At 46.2% G+C, this 25,422-nt stretch overlaps 1 protein-coding gene across 3 annotated transcripts in view; it reads right to left on the bottom strand.

Annotated features, from left to right (window-relative positions):
- Window positions 1-3,718: 3,718 nt before the first annotated feature.
- Window positions 3,719-25,422, bottom strand: part of VIT (vitrin) — a 50,571-nt gene continuing 28,867 nt past the window's right edge. For all 3 annotated transcript variants that reach the window (XM_037405078.1, XM_037405080.1, XM_037405079.1), the window contains 10 exons: window positions 20,744-20,782; window positions 20,593-20,649; window positions 19,901-19,972; window positions 18,263-18,310; window positions 12,731-12,793; window positions 10,149-10,296; window positions 9,845-9,948; window positions 9,109-9,335; window positions 6,561-7,074; window positions 3,719-5,921 (listed from right to left, as the gene is read on the bottom strand). In XM_037405078.1, coding sequence (XP_037260975.1) covers window positions 5,743-5,921; window positions 6,561-7,074; window positions 9,109-9,335; window positions 9,845-9,948; window positions 10,149-10,296; window positions 12,731-12,793; window positions 18,263-18,310; window positions 19,901-19,972; window positions 20,593-20,649; window positions 20,744-20,782 — 1,451 coding nt within the window. In that variant the 3' untranslated portion in view covers window positions 3,719-5,742. The remainder of the gene's footprint in view (window positions 5,922-6,560; window positions 7,075-9,108; window positions 9,336-9,844; window positions 9,949-10,148; window positions 10,297-12,730; window positions 12,794-18,262; window positions 18,311-19,900; window positions 19,973-20,592; window positions 20,650-20,743; window positions 20,783-25,422) is intronic.

The raw sequence follows: 25,422 nt of genomic DNA, 5'->3' as shown, positions 1-25,422 counted from the left end.
TGTATTGTGTTCCTAATTCCATGCTTTATCCCAAGACGTGTGTGGTCTCAGAGTGTGTACTAGGGGGGGAGGAGCGCGCTCTGACTAGGACAAGTAGATGTGCATTTGGAAGGGCATGAAGTAACTGCATGAGAACTTCCTTTTGAACACTGCGACGTGCTACCTTTCACAGTAGCGTCTCAGTTTTTCTGTTCCCCATAGGTCTTGGTTTTGAACTGCTCTGCTGCCCTGGCACTGCTGGCACCCTATATCTTTCTGTGCGCTTATGAAGACACTGGGGACTGCGTGCCTGGGCTGAACAGATCCGCAGAGCGGGTACGGTGCCGCTGTCTCGGCGGCGCATTGATCGCAGCGAGACATGGTGCGCTTCCTGGGGAGAACATTCATTTAATGTAAAAATAAGCACGTGGTTCTGCCCTTGGGGAGATGATGAGGGAGGCAAACCGCACACCACAGATGGTAGTCGCGTTGCTACAGGAAGATGCTCAGAACAGCACTGTTGAGGGGGTGGTATGGGAACCTACACAGCACTGAGCAGAACAACTTGTTAGCGAGTCCATCCTGTTTTTCCTAAGCTTGTAGGTGGGATAGGCAAAGTTCTCATCTCTTCTTCATGGTAGGTAAAATAACCTTTCTGATTTAGTCCTACTGGTCTTCCCTCCTCACAGGAAAGGAGGAATTGCTTTGTGAAATGACAATACAATTGCATTCGCCCCAGTCTTCTGCTGACTCTCTGGAGGCAGAACATTCCTGAGGCAGGGAGAAAGATGATTTCATGAATGATGTAGGAGTGACCCTTCCACATGGGAGACCTTCCTAGCATCCTTACGGGTTTGCCTATGAACAAGACACGTCTCCATAATGGTTTGAGTGTGAGAAAAGTGACTATATTCTCTTCAGCCGTATGGTGAAACTTTCAACTACCGTTTCTCTTTGTGGTTAAAAAGTCATTTCTATGAGTGAGTGTTGGAGTCCTTGAGCTGCATTATCAGAGCTTGTATTAGAAATCAGAGAAGGGGTATCAGAAACTGGTATTAAGAAAAAACTAGCGTCTCTTGCCTTTCAGTATGACTGACAGCTGAATGTGAGTGATGTAGCTGATGCAGTGCTAAAACCTGTATTGCCCTCCAGTTTAAGTTTTTAACAAGGGGGAAAACAACCCCAAAACAAAACCCAAACTATTTTGAGGAATTTGCGGTGCTCAGCTATATAGAGGTACACCTGCAAATGTGATTTAGCAAATGTAGATGACCTGCTACTCAGACTTCTCAAACTGAAATGGGAATGGGAAAAGGTGGTGGTTTTTTGTTTCCGTAATGTTGCTCGTGGGCAGAGAAAAATAACTAGAAGAATGATAGGGAGTGACTTTTTTTCAACCATGAAGTATTTTAAGGTATGTATACCACAGATGACTAACTTTTAGTGTTTGGTGTCTATGTGATATTTCTGCTATTTACTGCTTGCTTTGACTTGCCAAGTAGATAATTTGTGTAGATAATAATACCAAGTGGATACTTTTCTGTGGAGTTTACAGGTAGGGTGTTAAATCCACTAAGAACTTTTAGATTGGGTTGGTCCCATCTGCTTGCTTAACCCCAGACCTTTTCCTGGTTACTGGTACGGTTCCCCTCATGTGCTGGTGAGCCATGGGGGGAGGACCATGAGGAGGAGGGGGAAGCTCGCCTGCCCCCCTGTCAGAAAAGCAAAATTCAGCAACCGCCATGGGGAAACCCTCCTCTTGCTGAACCTGCAAAGCAGCAGCGGTGAGGAGCAGGAGGGTGCACAGAGCAGGTGATCCCTCCTGTGCGGGGGGGCACAGTGACAGCAGGGGTGCTGAGTGTCCCACCTCTGGACCAGCAAGGTAAGGTACTGCTGGGAACAGGACTTTTGAGTTACCTCTCTCTGAAGAGGTGGTTGAACTTCGAATTGAATTTGGTTGTTCACCTGGAATGTGAGTAGCTAATGCTGGAGCTGGGGGCCAGAGGTGCTGTAATTGAGCTCTCCCACGGCTTCCGGAGCATGGACGTCTGTCGTGATTGCCGAGCAATGGTAAGCCCCAGCCCAACTCGAGTGCAAAGATGCTTGTTTCCTAGGGAGAGGGTGATCCGACACCCCACGTTAGGCTGTGTATCCAGAGACTAGTTCAGGCAGTCCCAGCTGTGGCTGCCTGCCTGCCTGCCTCAAGGTTCAACCCGTTGGTGCCCTTCTCTTTTGGATGCCTCACCCAGACGGCAGGTTCCGCTGCACTGGACAGACATCTGAAACTAACGTGGCCCAGCATCAAATGTCTGGACATCCAGACCCTCTTTTGAATCAGAAAGTGTGTAGAGATGATGTTAATTCTTTTCAGCTTCCAAGTCTGGTTCCAAGGAGGACGTGATCTTGCAGGCTTGGGGAGCTACATACGATTTTGATGCCTTTCAGCCATTAGACTCTGCTTCGATGACTGCTACCTCTGATAGGTATTTTGGTGGTCCTGCCTCTGCTAGCTCACTCTTAGACTTTATTTCAGCTGAGCATCCAAAAGGATGACATTAAAAAACCTGGGGCTTTACCAACCTTGCTAAGTCTTCCATAATCTAGCGAGAACCTCAGCAGCATTTCAGAAACGGAAATGGCCATAAACGGCATATTTAGTGTGCATTTTATAACCACATATGAGATGATATGTACTGCATATGCCTTTGGGACAATTTTATTGCAAAAGATACAGCAATTTGTATTGATAAGCTCAAAATAGCTTGTATATGTTACAGAAGGAGTTCTGGTTCTTCCAACAAATACACCCCCTCAAACATTTATGAAGATTTATACGTAAGTTATCTTGTTTTTTAATAAAACAGTATTTAGAGACTTAATTAGATAGCAAGTATTTTGATTGCTATGAAAGGTAAAGGTTAAGAGAGGTGTGTTCTGTGCTTGCTTTTGTTAATGGAAGGGTGTATTTTTACAAGTTTTGAGGCTTATGCTTAAGTTTACAGTGTTTAGGAATAGCACATCTAAGTTTAGATGAGTCAGATTAAACACTAAACCACTTTCAGTCTTTGAGATCGAGCAATTTCAAGGTCATCCCAAGAAGTTAATAAAAATGCACATTGGGAACCGAACACTAGAGTTCTGTAAACTTAAGAGAAACCATTTAAACAACAACAAACCCTGAAGCGCCCTTTGTAAATGCTTGACACAGAAGATAGCTGTGCAACTTCCCTGTGAAAGAGCATTTAAAAGCTCGCTGTCATTGCTTGAGGTTTAAGCTTTTGGAAGAAATTACAATGCTTATCCTAAAGAACACATGTGGCTCTAACTGTTCCTAATGTTTCGGCCGTCTGTGCTGTGTTTTTGGCAGAGCACAAGTGAAACATTGGGGAGTCTGCAGAGTACCAGCCTGCCGTGCCGCAAGAGTGCGCCCAGTATGGAAAACAATATGCGGTGGTAAGCTGTTGCATTAAAAATTAAACCACAATATTAAGAGTAGCTAAATGTTAAGACTTAGGCCTCTTGCTCAGCTAGCCCCAAATTAAAAACCAAGCAAACAGTTTTCAGACAATAAATCTGGTGTCTGAACTGAAGTCCCCAGTAAATTCAGTTTGTGTGTCTTGAGTTTTGTCCAGCCCATGTAATATCCCTCTGCTTTCAGCGGAAGGGTAGTGAAGGGAGGTGGGTCAGGAGATGGGGGGGGGTATCAGGCGTTGCTCTGCTTCTACCTAACTCTCTATTCTCAGTCTTTATCTTTTTTTCAAGCCAAGAGGCTGTTGCTGTGGAAGTGCAGCACCACAGATTAATGTTAAGACCCCTGCATACAAATATATTTCATGTCTTTGTTTTGCTTTTTTGGATGCTGGCAGTGCCCTGTGCCTTCTGTGTACTGGTAGCATTGTATTGATGGTGTTCAGTTAAATCTGGAACTGAATGTTTGTTCTAAAGAGGAAGGTCTGAATTTTTCCTGTGTGAAACTGCTGTTTTGTCCAGGATTGGTTTTGATAACCTCTTGAGAGGACCCCAGCCTGGCTTCTGTTACCGCACCAGGGAGATCATGCAGAATCTGCTGTTCTCATTAGTTTGCATTACATTTACTTAATTGGTAGTTTTTCAGCTGCTGCAGTCATATTTCCAAACATAACAATTTAAAAGATGGTGCTACTTTTGTTGACAGAAGGGAGTCTCCCTTATGGCGATTTACTTCAATTAACATTTTTGTGTGAATAATAAACATGCTGGGTCACGGTTATTAAAACTATAAATGCTATTAAAAGTCTGGTTTGTGAATAAGATGTGAAATTTGAGTTTTAATTTCTTCCCTATTTCCTATCAGTTCCACAAACCTGATGCAGTGTGGCTTTGATTGCCATAAAGTGTAGGAACACACATGCTTTTATTGGCTGTGAAACTCCATCCCTTTCCTTTGATAACTTTGCTTACTTTGCTTAATTAACATGTTTTCTTATGTTATACTGGATGGAAACATAACCAGCAACTGCTGCTTCCTAATTAAAGTGCGATTCTTTTGGCCCTCTTAATGTGTCTGTCCTCCCCTACTGACTAGTGGTATGGCTAGTGCTTCACTTAAGAGACAACCATGTGTTTTGAATAAGCCAGGGCTGTAATAGGCTCATCTTGAAATTAATCCATAAAACAGACGTCTCTCCCAAATTTGGGAGACGGTGTCTGTAAATGCTGAAAATGCTGCTTTTCCTAGTGTATAATACAGAACTTCAGATAATTCCCTCTTAAATCCTGTTAATAGCTCTCGAATAGCTTTCCTCACACTCGAGACTGCCGTAAGCTGTTCTGAGCTGTGGTTTAACGCTAGGGCGATGGGTTTCAAATGCTTTTCCAATTGCAAGCAATCTAAACCCACAGTTTTTTCTCAAAGAGTCTCCTCTGCCCTGGAAGCTCTCCTGTGGCCCTGCAGGCCTTGAGCTGCGTTAGAGCGGAGCAAGGGAGCTAAGGAGGTGAGACACTTCTCAAAATCAAATATTAATGCAGTGCTGTAGGAGAGTACATTCCGGTTCCTGTGTGTTGGCTGCTTTGTGGATTTAGGGCTTTATTGGGGTTGACAAACAGTTGTAGGGTCCCACAGCTTTCCAGTCTCTGGGTTTGGATAAAACTCAATGCTTGAGTTTACACTAGTTGAAGTTTAACTTACTGGCAAGACAGCTGTATGGAGAGTGCCCTTTTTTAAGAAGGTACTCAAATTTGACTTGTATTGTGCTCCCCACCCCCTCAAAAAAAAAAAAGTTTTTTAAAAAAGTGGTATTTCAGCTTTAACCTGGGTGTCTGTCATCTGGTGGGCAGTGCCGCATGGAGGTGCTGCTGCCACAGGAGCTGAGCAGCATGGCTGCCCCCTGAAAGGGACCTGGCCGCTTCAGGAAGCAGGTGGTACATTTTAAAGGAGCTTGTGTGTGCCCAGAGTTTGGAATCAGACAAGCTGGGGCTCTATATCAGAAGCAGCTTTTCAAACAGGTCCAGTTATTTCCTCCATGTTTACTGCCTCTTTCACTATCCATCCAAATCAGAGTTTCTGAAGCCTGCAAAGAAAAAAAACAAAACAAAACAACACCAATCAACAGTCTACGCAGAGCGTTATCATGCATAGGGACAGAGCTGGAATCAACCTTGCTGACTGGAAAGTGCCAGAGAAAAACACCTCCAGTATTTCTTGAACTGAGAGCTGGCATTACTCCTGTGGCACATGGTGTGCCTTCAGCGTGGTGCCCAAGGCTCTCGCTTTGCTCAAGTCCATCAGTTCCGTGGCTGGGAATTAAATTCTATGCAAATGTTTTGGATGAGCTGGTTGACAAAACGGTAGAGGTTGTCAAATTCATCCACAAAGAAGGAATGCTCCTTATCGGGGTCTGTGGCAATGGCTTCCAGTTCGTCTTGGGCTGCCCAAGCAATTCCAATGGAGTAAGCTATAACTCCTGGAAAGAAACCCAGAGTTTAGAAACAGCGTTATTTGTCATTGAATTGGTTTTATTTAAGACCAATACTGCAAATGTAGTTGCTAGGCCACAAAGATGTGGGCAGTGAGTTGCAGTGTTCTCTTTCTGTATAAAAATGATATTTTCAAATTGGAGGAAATGTCTAGTTTGTGCAAGTACCTTTTGCCAACAGCAAAAAAGCTTAAACAATAGTAAAGCTTCTGCTCTGGATCTGAACAATAGGCTCCTGAGCATGTTCTTGTTTCAATGGAATAATCTTACAAGTGTGTTGGAAGATGTATGTCTATCCTGACTGGAAAGCCAGAGGAGGCTTCATATGTTACTGACAGTTGAAATCCCCTGAGATCTCCCAGACATAGTAGCATTTTGCTAGATTTCTGTGATTTTTTTTTTATTTATTTATTTTTTATTATCTCCCCCCACCCCCTCCCCGAGTTCCTCATTCAGATATCAAACAGATGCTGGTCTTACTAGAGCTCAACAAGACCCCAGAGTGAGGTGCTACTCTTCCTTCATAAAGTTTCATCCGGTGCATTCAGATCATAGCAAACTGCATTTCTCTGACCTGGATGAATGCTGAGGCATGTAGGGAGAGCAGGCAGTGATAGAAGAGCTTACCATTTTGGTGAGCTGCCATGGCTGGCACTCTGACATCGTCATAAGACCTGCCATCTGTAATGAGAATCATGATCTTTCTTTTGTTGGGTTTGGATTTGCTGAACAGCTGCTCTGAGGCGTAGCTGATGGCTGCTCCCGTGCTGGTCCCACCACTCCAGTAACTGATCCTTTTGATAGCGCTCAGCACGTCCTGCTTTGTGCTGTACTTGTCAAAGCTGAACTCGAGCCTTTGCTCGTAGGTGTACTGAACGGCTCCGATGCGGGTGTCGGTGTCCGAAATCTCAAACTCCTTACTGATGTTGGCTACAAACTGGAGAACTGTGCGGAAGTTGCTGGTGCCAACGCTGCTGGAGCCGTCAATTACGAAACCAATGTCAGCTGAATTGAGGCACGTCTTGCTGCAAACCAGCCGATCGGTGTCGCAGACCCGCTTGACTAGGGGCTGCACCACCTTGTGTAGGCTGAACCAACTGGGCACATTGATGGAATAGAAACCGTTTGTCCTGCACACTGCCTGCAAGGCAACACAGGGATGAGTGCAATGAACATTCAGTCTGTGTGTTTCAGTATGTAGCTAAATTGTAAGTATAGACTCCTGGAAAGAGCAATGCTGGAGTCCGAACCGGCCTCTTCTCCATGACCATCTGCTTCCCTGGGAAATGATGTCAACGTAACATCACAAATACTTGTGTAATGAGACAGTTTTTCCTGCCTTTTTTTTTTTTTTTTTTTTAAAGCTGTAGGATGGAGCTGATATTGTAGTAGTGAAAGAAATGTAATAAGCAAGGTTGCTACCTGTCAAGCTTTTTTAGATGAGTTATATTGTTTGCAGAAAAAGCATCCAAATCACCGAGCTGCTGCTAGTGTGGCTCCAGTGGACATTATGGGAGCCTGTGTGTTTGCCAGGTGGCAACTTCAGCTCCGATTGTTTAGGGCAACAAGGAATCCTTTGCCTGCTATCTTGAACTGAAAACTGGGGCTGAAGTTGGGTTATCCTTGGCTCATACCCTTCTAAGAAGAAAAAAACCCGGGCAATTTTGGTGAAAATGCAAAAATTTTATAAAGCTTCCCCATTGTGCTGGCTCTGCCAAATAGTGAAAAAAAAAAAGAACCCAACAACCCACACTGATTTTTAAAACTGAATACTTGTAGGGAGTAGATCTGCCAGAGGCTTCTACAGCGTGAGTGGAAGTCAGGTGGGTGTGGGTAGGGAGTAGAGGTGGTACAGAAGAGGGAGTGAGAGAAGTCAAGCAAAGGGGTGGGGGAGTGATGGGGACAGGCTGGATCAATTGCCCTTGGCTGTAGCACCTTGTGAATGCTAATGCCTTTGGCCTCTAGGTAAGAATATTTTGTTAAGCTAGGCTTTATGGATCAGCTCTGTGTGTGTGTATCTGAGTGTTTTGAAAGACTGAGGCACTGGTTTTTGGTGCTTGGTCTTGACTTGCATAAAGCCTAACAGCTCCAAGGGAGTTACAGTCTAGGCTCCTCACGGTGCCCTGATCTTGTTTGCTCTTGATGTTATTTTAGTGTTGTGATGCAGCAGTATCAAGTCACTGCTCCCTCTTTACCTTTGTTTTCTGGGCCCACTCTCGTTTCTGTCCCTAGCAGGTTTGCAGAGATTCACTGTAGCTTTGTCCTTTTAAAAATACTACATGTAAATGAGACTGCAATCCAATTAAATGCTGACCAGAGACAGTGCAGCTCTGGAGCAGTTCTGAAACTCATGGGAGATTATTTCATGGCAGAGTGATACAGCCCTGATGAGAATCTGTTTTCTGAAAATACCAGATAATTCGACCCAGCTTCCTGAGCCCAGCCTGTTCTAGCACTTGTTAGATACCTCCTGTGATAACCGGGTGCCAGGTTGCCCTGAAGCACTGTTGAGCAGGCAGCTACTGTGTTAGTGCCAAATGCAAAACGTTCAAGGCTTGCGTTCTCTTTTTTTGCTGCATAGGGCAGGGATTTACTCTTTTTCCAAGAGCTACCGTGAAGTCCATAGCAGCAGAAACAAACAACAGAAAAATAACCCGCATCAGATCAACAGTGGAAACAAAATGTTTTGAGTTACCCAGTATAGCTGAACAACTGGGCTGTGCCTGTGTTGGGAGTGTCCCAACATTTGCATGTATGGGACCTGTTCATAAATGCAACAGTGACATTAGGCTGACAGGGCTCCTCAGCCTTTGCCAGGTGGGAGATGCACAGAGGGAGGCTTGTGGAAAGCTCAGGCTGCAACTGTGCTTTGTCATGCTACTGTATATTTGGAAAACCTTGTCTCGATAGGACTGCAGATTTGTGCCAACGTTTAGTCATTAAAAAGCCATTTGCTCTGTGATGCGCCTCAAACCAGGACAGACTTCATTCCCTTTCTGACTTCAGCATTGCTGTCTGGCTCTTTGCCCAGGAGACCTCAAGATGGTATAAGCAGGACAGCAGAACAAGAAATAACCGTAAGTGGTAAGAAGGAAAGGGAAATGCCCCAAATGAAACAGCTTGGAGAATGTAGTCAGAGCCAAGCTTCTTGGCCATAGCCCAGCCCAGTAAGTACCTTGTCCACAAAGTTTGGTTCGATAACGTTCTGCTTCTCACTTTCAGCAGCTGCTTCAATAGTGACAAAAAAAATGTTGATCCCTGATTCTCTAGCCAGCCTGGAGGCCTCTTCCACTCGGTCAGTTGGCCACCCGTCCACCATCACTACAACCACGTTGGGAGCTCCACCTCGGTTTCCATTAGCATCCAAAAAGAAGTTTTTGTTAACAAATGAAAGTGCCTTCCCTGGAATAAAAGAAGAGATGAGGATGAGTTACAGGTCTGGAAGCACTCTGCCTGATAATACCTCATGAAAAGGTAGGGGGAAAAAAAAAAAAAAAAAGAGTTGGAGGCCTGTTGAGAGCTGGAGAAAGTGGTTTCTGTGTCTGTGCGAGCAGGAGGGGAGGTTCCTGCTGTCGGTGCCAGTGCCTTCTGAGCCCTCCTATGCAGAGCCCCATCTGCCCCCTCCTTGTGCCCCAGAGGGGCTGGGGGTGGCAGGCTGGGTTAGCAAGGATCCCCGATGGCTCAGGGGCACCTGCCCACGAGGAGAAAGGTAAATCCTGTCTGCTTGTGGCAGAGTGGCAATGCCTCAGACCAACGCAGGCAGGTCATGGTGGGAGTGGTACCCCCTCGCCAGCTGTACTCTAACGCTGACCACTGCTCGGTCACAGCCTCCGCACCCGGTGAGGAGTATGTACCACCCAGGGTCTGGAGCCTCCCCGAGCTGAGGACATGCAAGCAGCCCCATCACCTACCCACGTTGGAAAGTCCACCTTTCTGTGAGATTTTCTCGATGGCATTTCTTAGGTCTTTGGAGTTGGCATAAGTGTTTAGGTTAAATTCTGTGGAAGGGTCATCACTAGAAGAAGAAATGAGAGCAACTGTCAGTTTTTGCTTCATATGCAACAATACAAAAGCTGTAGGACCCATCTGTGCTATCTGGCTCCTGAGTGAAAGCTGGAGTGAGACCTTAACCGTGTGTCAGCCGCAGAGCTACAGCTGCCAGAGTGTGCAGTCGTGGCCTGCGGCAAGGGGAGCAGCTGCACAAGAAGCTCTTACCCGTACTGAATGATGCCCATCAGAGGACCAGCGCTGCCAATGCTAAGGGCTTGAGCCATGTTACTGAGGAACTGCTTCTGGAGCTGAAAGCGGCGTTTACCGATGCTCCAGCTCCCATCCATCAAGAAGGACAAATCAACCTTGCAATCTGAGAAGAGACACACAAACAGAAAAAAAGTTTAGCCCTTTCTGATAGCTGTGCTTCCTGTGAGGAGCAAAGGCCTAAAAAGTGCGCCCAGTGACTTGTCCTGCTGCACAAACTCTACCAAAAAGCCTTTCACAAGGACAAGTCACAGCTGTCAGCTCAAGTCTGTCCTACTTATTAGTAAACATGGTCCTTGGCATGATTTTCTCCCCTACAACATCCAAGCCTGACTGGGTGACAAAAGGGCAAGGAGCTGTCCCCAGGGGTCAATCTGGGAACGTGGTGTTTGGGGGCTATGGAGGAGAGGTCAGCCGTGCAGGAGCAAGCCGGCTCCTGTCCTGTGCCCTCAGAGCTGCAGCCTGGGCTTGGGCTCAGCCCGCTTTATTCACAGCCCAGAGGTGGTGAGAGTTTGTATAGCCAGATGTGACCCTTGGATTTTGTGGTTTGGCCACCTGCAGAGCACAGACTGCAGGGCTTTCCTTGGTAACACTTTTGTGGGCTTAACAGCAGTGTGCTGTTGTGTTATGCCTCTCTGAGCTGAAAGCAGTATTCTAGAAAAGCTATGCCTACACCTAAACAAACTCTTCCCTCTAATTGCACAGCTGAACCTCATCTTTGCACTTTGCGAATGCAGTCTTCATCACTGTCAGCTTGCTTTTATGTCTCTGCAAGTTAGTGGTAAAACATTCATCGGTTGGACTGCGACCAGGAGCGGGATCAAAATTTGGCTTAACTAGAGCGCTAATTAACATTTTCCCCCTCTGGCGTCCGGGTCATCCCCATCTCTTCATTTCCCTCCGATGATGCCTCCTACCAATCAGACTGTCCAAAATAGTGTGTTTTAATGATTAGGTAGCCCAAAGGCTACAAAGCACCAATTGTTCTTACTGGCTTATGCAACTGCCTCCCATCTCATTACTTTCAATTTTTTCTCCCGTAGCTGTCTGTTTTTCTAATTCTAATAATGCTGAATTATAGAAGCGTGACTGAGAACCGTGTTCATTCACAGCAGATCGTGAGGCTAGGCCGGGAACCCACAACAAATAATACCTCAATTAGCGGCCAAGTTTTCCCGAATTTCCTGTCCTTCAAAAGGAGCTTCACCATGTAGTCTATGTGTGGAAAGTGGGGAGTTTGTTAGCCAGTAGGATCTGGGCATGCAAAGATTTACATACACTTATATACAGACTTAATTTCTGGGGAGGACTGAGACAGCAGGAGTATTTTGGTGCCGGGACATTAGTAGGACTCTGCAAGAGCACAGGCTAAAGTTGCTCTGTAGGTAGCTAAGCTCTTTCTGATTTGCGGGGAGGCAAGATCTGGGTTATAGCTTTTATGGTCCTAGAGGTATCAGCAGGATGAGAGTTTTGATTCTGGTGTGCCTTATCTAAATTCAACTGCTGGAAACACAGCTGTGCTTGCTTGCATCTCTGCTACACTGAGCCTTGCTTTCCTGCAGGCAGCTTGGTCTGTAGCACAGATCCTTCCCCTTCTCTACTTTCCCATATTTCTGTATAAATTTTAGGTGTATTTTACATCTTTGATAGGTAAAAAAATACTTTTAAGTATTGGGAGGACCGTATGGGAATATATAGACATTTGGTTCAGTAGTCAACTTAGAGTCCTTGAAATGCCAGTTCTGTGAGAGACGGCATTCAGCTGCTGGAGGATGGGTAAGAGAGGACCCAGGCACCAGTGGGAGGATGAAGCCCCTTCTCCAGGGTGTCTTCCCATGAGGGAGGCGGCAGATGACCCCATCTCTCCACTCAGAGTTTGCTTTCTCTTTCTCCTTCTACTCTGGGCCCCATCTGAAGATGAGTTAATGAGCAAATCTGCCTTTAATTGCAAAGGGCTGCAGAAGATTTCCTTTTCAGAGCAGGGGACCCTACACCTCCATCCCCAGACCGAGGGATCCTTGATGCTCCCTGTGCATCTCCTCTTTCCTTGCTGTGGCAGGCGCCGTGTCCCTTGCTCAGGTGGTTTCTTCCCTCCCACCTACTGCTGTGGGAAGGGTGCCTGCACTCAGCATAGCCCCGGGAGCCTGCTTTGGTCAGCAAGGCTTGCGCACCTAACCCTGGCTGCAACATGCTGGTTTGCTGTCCTCCACCACCAAAGTCCTTGAGTGAAGCTCTGCACCCCAGGAACGTGGAGCTGATACTGCCCGGGAAGAGGTAGCGGTGAGCAGCCACCATCTCCCTGCCCAGGTAAGCTAAATCTTGGCAGTTATTTCCTTCCCTGTAGAAGCAAAAAACAATTATGTGTATGAGGGGGATCAGCAGAGAGCTTGCTGTTCCTCTGCAAGGGTAAAATGCATTGCTTGAGTTTCTTAGGCTTTCTTGAAAACTTATCTTTTGCTATTTCATTTGAATACATTCTAGCAATGTGTAATTAATAAGATGATATTGCTTAATTATGAAATTAATTGTGAAGTACGTACTTGGGTTCCCCTGGGAGATGGACTCCAGCGGCTTTGGATTCAATTCTTCCTTTGAACTGAAGCCTAGAGAGAGAAAGGAAAGGCTCCATTGGTGTGTGCTTGGTGGCTGCCCTCACTCTGGAAGGAAGCAGGCAATGGGGTGGCTGCAGGGTCCCCCCTGGCCTGAGGATTGATGTGGGAGAGAAATGAGGATGGGGAGCACATCCTTGGAGCTAATCTTTTTCCACCTACATTGCTTCTGTACTAAAACAAGAGTGGAGGCATCTCTGGAAGAGCCACCAAAATCTCTCCAAGCACCAACTTTGACTTCCCTTTGTGAGTCATTCCCCTTGCTGCAAGGGCTTGAGAGCAGCATGGGCAAGTAGAGGGTTCCTCCAGTGTGGAGGCTGGTGACCGTGGTGCAGGGTGGTGATCTCCCAGCACTTTGCCCCGAGAGAACCAGTGCTGCCACCCCGCTGGCTCACTGTGCTTCACCTGTGCTTTACAAGCTGCACAAAGTCTGAAGCAGACGAGATTTAGCATGTTGCTTCTCGGTCTGGAGAGGAAGGTGCGGGCAGCGGCTCGCCCCACCGCATTACAGCTGGGGAAGCAATGCAAGCTACAGCTCCTCAGGTGCTCCTGGAGGACTGGGTTGTTTTGCAAAGCACAAAAGAAACGGGGTAAATGGTGGCAGAGTGCTACAGTCAAGTCATGAGAAACAGTCTCATGGGTCACTGGTGGATTTTAGCTGAGGCTGCACCTGAGATATTTAGATGGTAGCAGCCTTGGGAACGTGAGTTTATATCCTTTTGAGATGCACTGACTTGCAGGGCATCATCAGGCTGGTGTCAGAAGGTTTGAAAATGCTGAACTTCACTCATGACTTGAACGTCTGGTGAGATACTCCTACAGTACAGTATCTCCTTCCTGAGCAAGGGCAAAGAGCTGTTTCTTTTCAGTACAGCATGACAAGATTAAGGGGATTTAGCTGGGATAATCCACAGGAGAGCGAGCAATGATCAGACAAGCCCCAAATGGAACACTCACCAAGGAAGTAGTTGGTCAAAAGAACATCAGAATGGCTTATTCTTTTTGTAAACTACATATTAATTTTTATATATAAAAAAACCCCAAACCCAAAAAAGACTTCCTTAAGTCTTCATCACCAAATAAGTTGAGGAAAGACTACAGGCTTCAGAGAGACAGTAAAAAGGTACGTTTAGAAAGTGTGAGCATAATATAGAAAAAAGATGAGAAGTTACTAGGTGCCACAGGGTTTGTCTTTCCACAGCAGCCAACCATGAGCAAGCCAAGCATGAGAGCATCAGTGTATGTAAAGAGAGCAAGCGGCAAAGGGACATCAATGAAGGTCACCACCTAAATATGATAGGAGATGTAACAGCTCTGAGTGCCTGCACTGCCTAAGCTGGTTGCTGAAGATATTAATGTCCAAGCCATAATAATGCAGAAAACAATCAAGAAAATGAGGAGAAATACCAGCTCAGCTCCCTCCATCACCTCCATTTCCATTCCAGTTTATGTCTAATGATCCATGCCTCATAAGGGACAAATACAACTACTCTGAGTCCTTCCATCTGCATGCGGAAAGCTGCACATTGTTTTGGTTGAGTGGCCAAGTTTGTATTAAGTCTAACTACAGAGTGCTTAATGTAAAGCTGTCCTGATGCCGGATCCCCTGCTGGGAGGCTATGGCACACTGCAGCATCCTTGCAGGACAGAAAGGTTGCTTTGGCTTCTCATTTTTTGATTCAGCTGCCAGTGAAGTAAGTTTCTACTGCAGGGACTAAAGAGACCTGCTAACAGCAGCGCTGCGTGCCTTCCCTCTGCTTTGCTCATCCCCAGGCATCTATCTGCTGCTGCCTGTCGCTAGAGACAGGACGCTGAGCTAGCTGGAGCGCTGGGCTCGGCCTCATACAGGGGCCCGTGGGGTTGTGTATAAATGAAATAGGCCAAGGGCACAAAGGCTAGCCCTACTTTGTTTATGGCAAGAGCTAGTGATCTCTTTGTGTGAGAATTTCCCTGGCTGTGACTGGCAGAGCTGGTGTGGCTTTTTGTCTGGGAGCAGGTGGTGCCATGCAGAGCCCTCCTTATGCTCCTGCCCGTGCTTTGGAGCAGACACTTTCTGGACAGGGCACAGGGGCTCTCTCCCTACTCCAGCACTGCCTGTGGTGCCACAAATGCCTCACAGTCAGTGGAGCCGGCCTGTGCTGCCAGAGCAGGCTGGCCCCGCTGGAAAGCGGGCTGGTGAGCCCAGCTCCAGCTGGCTTTGTCCCTGCTGCCTGGAGCCGTTGTCCAGCACGTTGCTGGCCTGTGCCTCTCGTCTTCCTCGTCCTCTGCACACCTGGGATGAGATCCCAGCCGAGGAACAGGGAAGAGACCACTGGCGGCACGGCTGGCCCGCAGGAGGTCCGCTGGCATGGGGGAACGCCAGCAGGGAGAGGCAGCTGGTGGTGCTGGGGCAGCACTGCCTGAGGCGGGGTGCTGGCTCCTGGCTGAGGACAGCTGAAGTTTTTGGAGCAGGGGTGACAGCCCCTGCATCCTGCAGGAAAACAAAAGCCCTAAACAATGCTTGAGGGAAGGACGCTGTAGGAATTTTGTCTGCCCAGGGACATCTGCTGCAGCAAGTGTTTCTGGTGTGCCTCAGGCCTGACAGTCTGGCTGCCGGGGCCAAACCTGCCGTTGGCCCGAGGAAGGGCGCGCAGCGGCCGGAGGGAGGGCACGCAGCACGAGTGAGCTGCTGCGCCCAGGCGGTAAACCCTCCGCCGTGTGACGCACTGTGGGCAGTGGTGGCGGAGAAGCAGTTTGACTGAAAATACTTGATGGGAGAGTGCCCAGCGGCTTCAGGCACGCAGGGGCACAAGTGTGGCCTGGGGAGGCACAAGTGGCAGCAGCAGTGCAGGGAGGGGAAACAGGACGGGGTTAGAGGAGGAGAGCGAATTCTGGGCTTCGGCTGGCATGTGTCCGCGGCTGCTCCTTGGAGAGATGTGAAGGAGGATGGTTCAGCAGCCAGGCAAAATGAAGCCAAGGAGCTGGAGCTGCAGGGGAGCATTTTGGAGGAGGTGGCTGCAGGGCCAAGTAGCCCTGGGCTGTGCGCTCGTGCCTGGTGACCCTGCCGCTCCAGAAGCAGCCACAGCTTCCCAAACCCAGGAGAGAAAAAGCTTGCCAGTATGATTTGGCAATGCCACCTCTTTGCCCTGGCTTTGCCTGTGTGTAAATGCCTGCTGGCACAGTCCCACAGACACTTTTCAGGTGATGCAACCTGCCTGCTTCTGCCTCGCCACCAGCCCCTGTGCCTGCCTGGTGTCAGGGGGATGCAAGGAGAAGGGGGAAAGAGGAGAGTTAAACTGGGAAGAAAGAAAAAGGTTAGCAATGGACTGGACAAGCTCCCTGAGGCAGCTCACCCCCTAGCCATGCAGGTGCCTGGGCAGAGGGTGACTGGCAGGCAAGATGGCTCTTTTTGCTGGCAGAACTGGCTTATGGTGGGTTTATCTGATGTAGACGTTATGGGCAATATGGAGAGAGAGAGAGAGAGAGAGAAAGAGAATGGAGGCAATGACTTGGACCCGTACATAACCTGTCTTTGTCAACAACATGGATGCGAATGACTGTGGGGATTTTTTCTTTAAAATCTGAAATAGTCGGCACCTTGCCCTGCTGACTGTGTATGTTCCAGTACAGGCTTTATTATACACGGGCACATAACAGTTCCCCAGTAATACACCAAAGCCATGCTTCATCCTGCAGCCTCTGCACCGCATACCTCACATATGCCAGCTTGGTATCCCATATGTGCAGTTCCCCCAACTTTCCTTATTTGCAGAACAGAAAGTAGGTGGATTTAACACTGTAGTGAAATTAGATATTAACAGGTGCCATTCATTTTAGCAACTAAATTGTATAGGGAAGCTGCCTATACATCTGCCTCATGCTTTTATCTTCGTCTCATAAAGTCAGTATTCTTTACCCAGGCATAGAGCTGACATGAGCTTTGTTGGTGTGGAAGACCTAAGTGTAGGCGATGCAGCACTTTTCATTTTTATCTGCCAGTGCAATTACCAGTTCCTGAAGGTTGTGGGTCAGCTTGCTGATTTGTGCTTAGTGTAACAATAAGGTCACCGGCCAAATAATCTTCCCCAACTAATTGGGGAGGTGGTCAGTCTCTATGGGCCTCCCTGTTCCGCTAGTCTAATTTAATGTTGTTATTGCCATGGGAATTTCAACTTGCTGCATGGGCAGTCTACTCCATGCTAATTAAAGTTCCCTTCACTGATTGTCACAGCTGTCGGTGCTGATTAAACTTCCCATTCATTTAAGCAAGACAGCAGTGACTACATCCATGCCAGAAACCATTCCTTTGAAGTGACAATCTGAATTCATCAGACTTTATCACACTAGTCTACGCAAGCGCTTCAGTTGCTGAGAAACTATTAATACAACATCCCTTCCCCCACACCCAGCCTCTCATTGCATTTAATGCAATTTGTCATTTTCTGCCTCAAAATACCCCTCTGCACCCCTGGCCCTAGTGCTGTAGCTTTTTCTAAATAAGCTCTGTGATGGATTAAGCTACAGAGGATAGAAATGCTTCCTCTCTCTGGCTCAGACTACTGCTGCTGAAGAAGGGAGGTCTGTTCATGTTTGGGACAATGCAAATTTGGACTCAACAGACACCACTGCTGACATTGGATTTGCAAGGTAGTGCATATGGGCTGCGCTGCTCATTGCAGCCAGTGCAAGGATCAGTCATGCCTCAGCTTTGAAGCAGGCAGAATGTTCAAGGGAATGGTCTTTACAAGGGCCACCAGCACGGCTCTCTCCAGCAACGAAACTTATATTGGATGTTCCAACCCCTAGTGAGAGAGTACCCTGTTATGAGTTGGCCTGTGCTTTGTCTAGTCTGCTTTAAATGTTCCTGGGGAAAGTGGTCACTTAAATATTGAACATGTAGAATCCTAATTAAGGGTTGTACAAGTCTTGGTCTTGTCGCTACCTGAACCTGCTACAAGGTAGAGATTTCCTCCCCTCCCTCACCAGTAATTATAAAAATGTTATCTCCATACTTTCAGTTTTTAAGGTTAAAATGTCAGAAAACTTCTGTGAATCTCATTATTCTTTACACTCAGTTTAAATCCTCCTTTTCTTATGTGACTGTCTTTCCTAAGTACATTGACATCAGAATAATCTGTCCTCTCCTTCGCTGATTTCAGCTCTAGGCTGCGATCACAAGTGTGGCATTCCCAAAATACCTTCTTATATAGCTAGAACCCCTTTCCTGCAGTATAGCTGACAACTCTTTCCAGAGCTCATCTGTTCTGCTCCTGCTTTAGGCAGGAACTTGAGACTGATGCAGGCACAAAATAATTTTAACTACTAAGATGTAAACCTCATGTCTCATTTTAAATACTGTAATTACTCCTTAAAATGAGATTGTTATCAGCAGTGTCGTGGGCCTGATGAATAGATTTAGCTTTTCCCGTGTGTGATGGAAACCAGTTATTCCCAAACTAGTTACTGGATGCTTTAAATATTTACCTGTGTCAAAAAGGCTCAATCCAGATTTCCACGAGTCTGTTTCCATTGCTTTCAAACATGAAAGAGAAGAAAAATTATTACTTAAATTAATGGAATTACTGGCGATTACAAATTTCTGACTCAGTTTAGAAAGGTCAGTTCATACAGTGAATTATTACTAACAATGAGGAGCTTAAGGAAATCAGTAAACCTGGAAACCTTTATGTACACACTTCAAGCCATATTTAGGAGCACCGTATCACTGCCTTCAAAGCACTAATCTTTTTTATGATTTTAAATATGTCTCTTAGATCTTTGGATGTGTTCCTCTAAATTGCATTGATACTGCAAGAGCTTTTTTTTCTTTATTATTTTCCCCCACTTGATGACACCCATAAAAATAAAGGGTTGACTTTTAAAATACTCCAAGGCTGGTCTTTAAAGAAAAAAAACCTAAGACACCACCACCACAGCTCTTCAATATAATTGTCCTGAAAAAAAATTCTGGGCTGAGTGAATAAGGGATTTCAAGAGAGTTAATGTGCCTTGTGAAGCGCTTGGAAGAGCTGGGACCTTCTGAAGAATGTGAAGCGAGAAGCTGCGCAGGCAATTGGTGTGTCGGGGAGGTTGTTCTTCCAGCACACCCTTTTGCTAGCCTGAGCTGCTGAGGGGACGTTCCTCAACAGCCCGGCCAAACCCGCAGAACTGATCGCTGCTGTTTGCAGAGCAGCTTGCGGGTGCTTGGTAGGATCAAGATAAACTCTCCTTTCCAAGAAAGCAAGGACTTGTTCAGGAATTTCCCTTTGATTATTAGAAAAATCGGCGGCTTGCAAGCAAGACATCTGAACTGCCAAAACCTGGGCTGAAAAAAGATCAGGACTCGTTGAGAATATGGCAAGTATGTGTTTGTGCATTTATTTCTTCTTGTTCTGTGATGAAGAAAACAGTGTCATTCATGATGGGAAATTTGTGCTTTGTAATCACCTTTGGGGTGACCTTAAGGTGCCTTAAGCAATTAGGTGGGGTCAAACTGATGTAAACAAGACTCAGCACTATGTTGCCCTGCTTCTTTGGCAAAATTCGGCTAGCCTGAGGATTAGCCAGCACATCTCTTGGTCCAGACATTAGGGGTCTGAGCATGCTGGGGCCCTGGGAAGTTGTTGGTGGCCTTGCAGAGCACCCACTGAAGGCGCTGCTGCTTGCTGGTGAAGGATGGTGAATTGTGAATTGTGCAGCCAGGGAGGAAGGGAAGTACGGGTGATGTTTTACCCTCAGTATTAAAGGCGACCTCTATGGTCACAGTCAGCCTGGAGGCTCCTGGGAACGGGAACAGGAACAGAAGACTTAGCTCGATCGAAAACCTGATAGGCTGCACAGAGCTGTTTTTTGTTTCTTGTTTTGACTAACAAATAAGGAAAATTGCAAACATTGTGGTAGATGTTAATTCCCACGGCCTGAAACAACAGCTCACCAGTTACTGAGCTGTGCCTTTATGCCTTTTGCATTCAGGAAGCTGCTAGTTGACATTCAGTGCAGGAGGCTTGCCCTGGTCCTCCTCCAGGACATGTGAAAAGATCGGCGGTACTGCTTGAGGGCTAATTTGGGGTTGCTAAAACTATCAGAGAGAGCAGAAAATCTGCTGCTAGCAATCGTACTCACCCAGGTGGGCTGGAGAGCCGGCAGCCCTCCGGAAGGCAGCAACAGGCTCTTGACGCTGAATACCTGCGTGATCTGACAAAGAGGCAAGAGGTTACATGCTAGCAGACAAGGAGAGAGACGCACAATCACGAGGGATGTGGTGGCCCCCAACTATCTTTCTGCACATGTTTTCAAACCAAATGGAAAAGGAAGATGGAAAGTATGGATTAAAAAAAAAAAAAAAGAATTTAAAAGCTGAAAGAGTTTGGCAAAAGCTGAAGAGTTTATATGTTAGTAGGTGCTGCACATTGCAGCTATTCACTGGTGCACTAGAACAACTGGTAGTGGGTCCTGAGATGCTGATCGTGTTCAGGGCCTGGAGACTGAATATCCGTCTCCTTGCAGGGTCAGGCCTTCATCCCCGAACTAATGCAGACACAAAGTTCCCCTCTCATTTTGCAACAGTAAATGTTATAAAAGACCTTTATAAATGGTTTTAGAATACTGTGTTGAGAACAATTCTAAGTTTAATTATCCTTGTTTAATTGTTTTCCTAAAAGTTACGTAATTGTCATGCAACAACCAGTGTAATATCTGCTTTCACTGCACCATGCTACGAATGTGATTTGGAGTGAAGAACAGTGCATTACGGCATGATTTGGTAGATGTGAGTGGTGGAACTAGCTACAGGGAGCAATTAGAGAAGGAATTACCTGTATTGGGTCGTAAAATATTCCTGTTACTTGCAGAGGTGGATGTCCCCCTGAATGCTTTAAAAATATTATATTGGTTAGTACATGGAACTTAAATGCAAAGTTTCCTAGTATTCTAGGAATCCAAGTCTATTATTAATTTAAGACATACCTGTATTCTGTCCTCTTCCTTGTGCTGCCTGAACCTGTCCTAAGTAGACATCAAAATGGAAAAGTGTGATTTATACCACGTTTGGTTCAGGACTACTGCTACCTGGCTTTTTCACTGAGTCTCATTTTATAGCTGTCAGAGTTAATGGTTCATGTATAGAGACTTTTCATTAATATACTTTCTCAGATGTTAAAAGGTATATTTTGAGCCCATGTAAAAAAGGATTGTCTTGCTCTCTCTGTCATATAGGTTAGCCTAGTTAACGATCCCTTCAGTTAGAAATATTACTTGTACAGATCTCTTGTCGCATTTTAAAGGTGTGTAGTTACTGTGATTTGCTTTTCCTTAAAACTTCCCTTCTCTCACGCTGGTTGTCAAAGTTTTATTTCTGTTGCGGTAGCAGCCAGTTGTGCTGGTTGTGTGAGGAAGGCTGAATAAAGTTCCAAACCCAAAACAGCCCCCCACACCAGATTCTACCCTTTCTGCAGAGAGTGACTGGATACAATCAAGCAGGCAGACTGTAAATAATGAGACAATGACAAAAATTATGTGGGAGAATTCATGTGTCTGAAATGTCTTCACCACTGTCTACACAAAACGCTTTTTTTAAGGTGACTGGGTTATTAAATTCCCATTGTTCAAAAATACTAAAGGTTCAAAGCATTTGCAGATGAAAACCACATCTTTAATCATGCCTTTCATTTCATTAATTATTTTAAGAAGCTTGTTAACAAACTTATCCTTTAACAAGCCTTTATTCATTAGTTTTCCCAGAAAGATTAATTCCAAAGCCTGGTGAAATCAGTGGGAATGTCCTATCTGACTCTTGTGAATGCTGAACAGGGGCCAGTGAGATATTTCTATCAGTAAGGTATCATAAATGAGACCATTTGGAATGGTTGTCTCTGAAAACAGGATTTGCTGCTCTTTGGGAACTTGATACTGCAAAATCAGGTGACAGCAGATAGCTCGTGTTTGACCCAGACTCGAACCTTCACAGACCACTGGAAGCCTTTTGATGGCATTTCTAGGAGCTGTTGTGAGAGACCTTGTAAACTCCAAAAAGATGCTAAAAAGATCCTGTTTAAGGAAACAACAGGCTCATCTGCCAAAACTGGCAAGGCTTTTAAACCCTGTCAGCTTGTAGCTCTGGCTCCGGATGGACCACAGCTAGCCCAGGCTGAGTTTTTGGGCTGTGGAGGAAAATGTCTGTGCAGCAGTGTTATATGGAGCTGTGCAGGGCGTGCTTTCCACACAGGACACTGGAACGTGCCAAAGAGGTGGAAGAAAATTAACTCTGTGCTTGAGAGCTCGCCTTGTTTTGGGTTTGCCACAACTGAGCCTGAATGTGTATGTACCACTCTTTACAAGGTCACTAGAAAGGGAGTACAAGAGGGTAAGAGAGAAATGTGCTCAGTATCAGAAGTATTTTATGTCACTTTTGAAATGAATGAACCCTACCCTCCACACCCATGTTAGCCATGGTTTTGTTTTGTTAGTGGTTTTCTCTTTAAGCTCCTTTTGACTGTGCTGGCCTTGGGGCTGCTCCCTCTTGCTGTACAAGAGGTAACAGAGGTGTGTTACCACTGTCCCAGCAGTAAGCTGGTGTCTGCCATGCTTTTGCTGGCTGGGGCAAGCACAGTGGTGGTAGAGGGGAAAAGGTTGGAACTGCACTTCCATGGTCTGCAAGGCTTGTTCTTCCTTCAAATCTGATGTGGCAGCGAGCCTGCAGCACGTGAATGTGTGTTCATTAAAGCAGAGCTCTGTGCAAGCTGGAGGCTGAGGCAGGACTAGGAGAAGTCTGTAATAAACTGGGGATGGACAGTCACCAGGTAAATCCCAAGAGCCAACTCAGATATGAAAGCAGTGGAGTAGAGAAACCTTGATTGGGAGCAAGTCCTGTAGTGAGCGTGTAGAGGCGTGGAGAAAGTAAAGGATGGGGACAGCGGAGAGAAATGCAATTCGGAGTGGCCCTTACAAATGATGGCAACTGATTTGAGCAACTACTCTGTGCACGAAACATGCCTGGCCTTCTGCGACTTGGTCAGCACTTTTGATGGGCTAAGTAGCCAGGGCTGACTTGCCGGGGGAAGGCAGTATCCAAAAATAAATGCTAGCTGTTCTCCCTAGTGTGAGGATGGAGCCCTTACCCATTGCTTCCTGAAGGCATGAGCCCCGGTGGTGTGGCACTGCTGGAGGAGAGTTTTCAATGCTTTCTCTAGCACTTACACACTACCGTTGTCTCCCCAGCCTTTTTTTTTTTCTCCACATTTTTTCCTTTTTACTATTATAGTACGTTGCAGCTGGGGATGAAAGAGTGTACGGTGGTAGGCAGCGCCCAGCTGAGAGTTCCTGTCTGAAAAGAGCTGCAATCATTGATTGAATTGAGTGGGCAGAGAGTGTAGGGTAGCGCCTTGCCTGAGGATGCCCAGGCACTCACTGCCTGATGCTTGGTTACCAGCTCGGTGCCTCAGCATGGCACTGAGGATCATGACATGGCTTACAATGGCAGTGATCATGGAAGCACTGGATTTACTCCGAATCCTCATCTAGGATCCAAGCAGCTGTGCAAGAAAGGTTTACTTGAAGAGCTGGGATGGTGGAGGGCAAGTGAGTTCGTGGCTCTTGGGAGTGTACTTGATTAACTGCTGTTGGAAAGAGGCAAAAGCCATCAAAACATGTACTGGTAAGTGGCAGAGCAGGACAGAGTTTGCATCCACTTTCAAATCCTGTTGCCATTGCCGCTTCCCCCTCAGGACTGTCCTTCACCGCACACTGAACTGGTGAAGTGCTGCACTTGCTAGTAGGGCATAGGAGTAACTGTCAAATGTCATGCTTGTTGCATCAGGGGGGTTTCATTAAGCAGTTTTGCCACGTCAAGTCTTTAAAGCAGGAGTTCTGCAATGGAGCAGATTTTTTCTGTTTCCGTGTCTTTGACAAACAGAAGATAAAGGGGGAAGAACAGCAAGAGCTAGGACAGAGGAGTTTTGCCCCTGCTGTAATGCCCTAATCTGCAAGTCCTGCTTTTCTTTTGCTGCTGGGAACATTTGCCAGTACCGGTGGCTGGAAATGGAAAAGTCTGAGCTAACAGGAGCCATGGCTGTGCTCATTCTGACTGTGCTCTATTTCAAAGCTATTTACTTTTGAGGTGTCTTTTGCAGGCAGACTACCAATGCCTTGTGAGAGGTGGATCTGTGAGTCCCTGTGAGCCAGGACGGATGGGAGAACGTTTGGTTTTGTCCAGTCAAGCCGAACTCTGGTTAAGACCAACGGCATCATCAGAAACTCTGGCCTGAGTAATTGGAGGCAGTCCTAAAGGCTCCTGAGACAAACTGATAAACTGCTTTGTGTATGGTCATTGCTTCAAAACTGTATTTGTACTTTCTGTGGGGTTTTTAGCTAGTTCTTCTCTTTCAGAATCAAGAAGACATCAAGAGAATTCAGGAAGCCAGATACTAAGTACAGACATCTTGGACATGGTCCTAGAAATGAAGTCCATGAAATCAGAAGTAGTTCTCCACCACCGGCTCAGCTCACAATAACCTGTTCCTAAGTCTGATGACTTTAATCTTTTGAGAGTTAATTTATGTTTAGAACATCAGTAAAGAAAATTCTGAAGAAAGATGGATCCAAATTGCAATGAAGTGACTGCTGAAAGCCTTGAAAAAGTGAGTGCTTTTTGTATTTTTACACACACCCACCCTTTTTTTTTGGCTAAATGTTTTGTCTTATGAAAGACAAATACAACCTTCCCACTGATTTCAGTGTTGCCAGAACTTTACCCTCCACATGCATCTCACTGACTAGGGAACCTTTTGAGGGTTTTCTAATTGCTAGTAAAGAAGATAATGTCATCTTCTGTGCTCAGCCTGTGGGAATAGGAAATAGAAAAGAAAGCAACAAGCAGGGCCAGGTTTACAGGCACATTAGGTACCAAATGATGCAGATTCCCACTGAATTTAAACCCCTTTGAATTGTGTTGGCACTTCTGTAGGTCCTGCCATTATGCGCCCTGTAAACCCTGCACTTCTGACTCAGTAATATTAACCCTTCCAGCTGTTGCCCTTATTCTGGGCTCATGGCTAAATATGACTTAATGATGCTTTCCTTCAAGACCTGAGTTGCCCAAAAAATACCTGCCTTGCCATGTGCTTGGCTCTGAATTATTTGGCAGCAGGGACAGCTGCAGTTCTGTATGTGAGAACAAAGGTGAGCTCAAGGCACTCAGAAATAGCAACAGAGCATAAAAACTAATGAAGGCCCGGCTCCCTTTTCACTCAAAAGCAGTCATATCCCCATGGCCAGAAACTTGCAAACATTTGAAAATATTCTCTTTTACTTGACCACACGGCTAAGCAATTACACGTTGTAGAGGAGAACACCTCTAAATACTTGCATTGCAGGCTGTGGGCTGGAACGGGAGTGAGCTTCTGGCCTGAGATGCAGAGCTCTGAGCTGTTACCACTCTGCTGGCAATAACACGAGTGGCATGCCAGGAATAACATCACACTTATGCCAGGCTCAGAACCACAGCCTGAGGTTTTTGGAAAAGCATTTGTTTAATGTAAGTCGGCATTTCAGAGCTCTCATCACTAAGCTTAAATGGCAGTACAGCCCTCTGCATCATTTGTCTTACAACAAATCTCCCTTGGAGAGCATAAGACAGAAGGAAGCAATAG

The sequence above is a fragment of the Falco rusticolus genome, chromosome 12 (assembly GCF_015220075.1).
Source record: "Falco rusticolus isolate bFalRus1 chromosome 12, bFalRus1.pri, whole genome shotgun sequence".
Lineage (NCBI taxonomy): Eukaryota > Metazoa > Chordata > Aves > Falconiformes > Falconidae > Falco > Falco rusticolus.
This window is presented reverse-complemented; position numbering and strand designations above follow the sequence as displayed.